Source organism: Strongylocentrotus purpuratus, unplaced genomic scaffold (genome assembly GCF_000002235.5).
Source record: "Strongylocentrotus purpuratus isolate Spur 01 unplaced genomic scaffold, Spur_5.0 spur5_scaffold_14, whole genome shotgun sequence".
Lineage (NCBI taxonomy): Eukaryota > Metazoa > Echinodermata > Echinoidea > Camarodonta > Strongylocentrotidae > Strongylocentrotus > Strongylocentrotus purpuratus.
Genome location: NW_022145599.1, coordinates 590,520 through 594,196, shown reverse-complemented (window position 1 = coordinate 594,196; position 3,677 = coordinate 590,520). Strand labels below are relative to the sequence as shown.

The 3,677-nt window shown below is 35.7% G+C and overlaps 1 protein-coding gene across 1 annotated transcript in view; it reads left to right on the top strand.

Annotated features, from left to right (window-relative positions):
* Positions 1-3,145, top strand: part of LOC105442099 (cell wall protein DAN4-like) — a 22,431-nt gene extending 19,286 nt beyond the window's left edge. The window contains exons 8-9 of the mRNA XM_030984907.1: positions 2,277-2,501; positions 2,964-3,145. Of these exons, the coding sequence (XP_030840767.1) occupies positions 2,277-2,501; positions 2,964-3,145 (407 nt within the window). The remainder of the gene's footprint in view (positions 1-2,276; positions 2,502-2,963) is intronic.
* Positions 3,146-3,677: the final 532 nt, after the last annotated feature.

The window sequence follows — 3,677 nt, the reverse complement described above, 5'->3', positions numbered from 1 at the left end:
TTATTTCAAACTTTCTGTAGATGCTGCTGCTGCTGTTGTTGTTGTTGTTTATTGCTTGCTCTGTTTTCAGAATATTTTTTCTCCCATTATCACTCGAATGAATAGGCTTTCTCCCTTTAACAAAATCAATTTCATGTAAGTCTTTTCGATATGTTCTCCACAAATCCAGCGACAGGTACAACTCTCCTTCTTTAGATTTTTGGCAATAGCATGATTCTACATACTTTATACTATAAACTATGTACTTTCGGATTACAGGTATTGATTATGTGTAACAAATTATGCAAATTACACTTTTAAAGTTGTTATTTCCATACGGCCATCTTTAAAAGCAAGATTGTACCAGGAGAAAATATTTCATTCGTTAAATTCAGAATGTTCGATAATTAAAACCCTTTATAGTCACAGTCATGACATTTAAGTCTATATAACGCGAACGAAAACCAAGCATGAGGAGAAAAGGCGGTTTTCTGTATATAATACATATATATTACATAATTACTCGCCTCTAAAGATGCAACACAAATTCACTAAGTTTACGAACGTCAAAAATCTGTCTATTGTAGTACTTCCAGTATATAAATAATCATTCGATGCCTCTGTGACTCAGAATAGCTTTTTATTTAAGAGAAATTATAAACTGCCTATATACGCTTTGTCAAGGTATTGTATATCAGCATTAAAGATAAACTCCAGTACTGGTAAAAAAAAATTAATTAATTCTCACAGAATCAAACGAAACTTACACTGGATGTTCAAGATTACAAATAAATGACATGTGCCAAACAATTTTGGAAGAAAATGTATACTGGCTGAGTAATGAGCATAGAAAGACAAGGAAATCAAGGTAGTACTAGCCCCGACACCATGTGTGTTGTCCCATATATAGCTTTCTATGTGAGTGCTTGTTACTTTACCAAGACTCGGTCAAATTTATTATGATTTTGATGACTCCAGAACCTTGCAGTGCACACCAATACTTACATGCTACATGATCAACTGTTTCTGATCCTTTCCACACCTTTTCTTTCACAATGCAATCGCATTACCAGTACTAAAGTTTATCTTTAACATAGATGGAATGTGACTTTAGGGTGTACCTTTAATAGATGATCTCGTTACCAGCCCTTAAGAACGAAGAACGACATATTGTACTGATGTGTACATTAGTATTGTTATTCATAATTGAAGGAGCAGTATTTCGTGATCAGGCCATTATTCATTGAAGTACTGGCCATTGTCCATAAAATTAATGATGCATTAAATATAACTATCAAAGAATGTCAAGATTCATCTTCGGAAGAAAAGCTCAGAATCATAGTGACGTCAGACTAGAAGTGCGATTGTCTACGATTTAAAGCGGATGAGGCCTTTATTCTGACGAGAATGCTCAAATGTATACTAAATTTCTTGTTGTTAGTATTCTTATCATCATTTGTACCTAAATCAGAAATAATATTATGATGTCTGCTAAGATATCATGTGCAGTGGCGTACGCAGGATTTTTTTAAGGGGGGGGGGTTTAAAATCGGGCCCAAAATTTCGCAACGACTAAGCTTTATTATTTTGCTCCGGAAAATTTGTAAATCGCGCCGGCCGAAAAGTCGCTCAGTGGGGGGGGGGGGGGGGGGGGGGGGGGGGGGGGGGGAGGGGGGGGGGGGGGGGGGGGGGGGGGGGTAAGAAAAAAAATCTCAAAGGGGGGGGGGGTTACCAAAAACATACATAAAACATACACGCAAACAAAAATCAAGGGGGAGTTAAACCCCAACCCCCCCCCCCCCTGCTCACGCGTCTGATCATGTGTATCATGCGCTTAGAGATTTCGGTGATAAACGCTTTATAAGTAACGTTTTTATTATTATTATTATTATTAATACGTGTATATTGTCTTTTTCGAAATCAAAACACTGAATTATCGTAAAGTGTGCGGTGGCCTTTACTCTTTTGAATTTGAATTTGAGAATACAAGTAAGACGAAGAATTAGCCTAATATAGGCTGAAACCATTAAAATAAAAGTTATAACATTGGCAGAAAAAAAATCTTTTAGATGTAGACGAAAAACCTCTAGCAACATAGGACTATAGACCTTGGGTGAGAACAGAGCCATTATGTTACCGGTTCTGAAGAGAGCAATCTTAACATAACTATATTCTTTGAATAATTGATTTGCCTATTAGATCCATCGATACGGATCTAAACAGTTAATCATTTTTAAGTGATACATTATCAAAACTTTGTGGAATATAATTACCTTCTTTTCACCCATTTGTTTTAGCATCGACTGCGAAGATCTTTGTGACAGATGAAGACGTGATTTTTGTTGCAGATCTACAAGGTGACCTAGACTTCACTTCAATACCATCCACTAATAAACCACGTTATATTACATATGACTCCGTGGAGAAGAAGATCTACTGGACTGACGAGGATACAAAACGAGTTTATCGTGCTGATGTGGATGGTGCAAACAGGGAGGAGGTCACTTCTGGAAGCAGTATTGGTATGATGTATTCACGTAGTCGTATAAACATAAATCTTAATATATATGATCGTATGCACTCTATCAATATTTTTGAGGAATGATGTGTAACAGAGTCTGATCTTGTTTTACAATCCAAACACAATTGTGGTTTTGTCGCTAAGTCATTCTTATTGCATAGATAGAGCCTATACACTGACAGATTTTCCGTATTGGAAATGTAAGGCTGCACAGCTTTTGTTTAAAAAAAAAACTAAGTAAATGCACATGTTCATATACCATCAAGTTGACGGTTGTTAACGTTTTCACTGAATAGAACTTTAAACAAAAATGTCATTTAAAGACCTCCTTGCTATTATGGGGTGAATACTGTTCTCCTTATTTCTACTAATTATTATTTCTACTAATTTGTATTATTTCATTTGTAAAGAGGTCCCGCCTCCCTAGTTCCGACAAAGTTTTTTTGTATAAATTAAATCACAGAACTACGAGGAATTGCTATAGCCGAGACATCTCGCACTCTCTACATCGCGAATAAAGGTACGAAGAAAATAACATCGGTATCGATTGCACAAGGAGACTCGTTTCCTAGGGCCGTGATGAACTTTGTATCCTGGTTATCTGAAGAGCTATATTCCTTAGAAGTGGATGAAGAGGAAGGGTGAGTCTATCATGGAGTATCCATGATATAAAATGTCATTTTTTCTTCATACCAGAAGAATAATAGAGATATTTTATGTCACTTGATTTGATTTATTTGATTTATTTACCAACAGCAATGCAGTAATACATTTCATAGAATGATATTTACCTATTATACAAGATGGGACACTATTGGTTGGTAAAAGGCGTCGGATAATAGCACATGTGCTAGTCGAGCCTAACCCCTTACAGCTAAACAAGGTATTTTGATACAAGTAAGTTCAGAAAACGAAATAAAACACAAATTATTAACTTATTATTAACTTACTATTACAATCCGGTATGACACTTTATCATGTTTTGTAAGATCATTTCCCACCACCCCTCCCATCATATGGAAGTATTATTCATTGTTCAATAGAGCGAACGTAAACATAACACGTACCATTTGGTTGAACAAAACTTTGAATCAGAAATGTATAAGTATAGATTAGTATACGTGTTATGTTCATTGTCAATCACGTTAAAATATGATTTTGACCTTACCGCTGATAC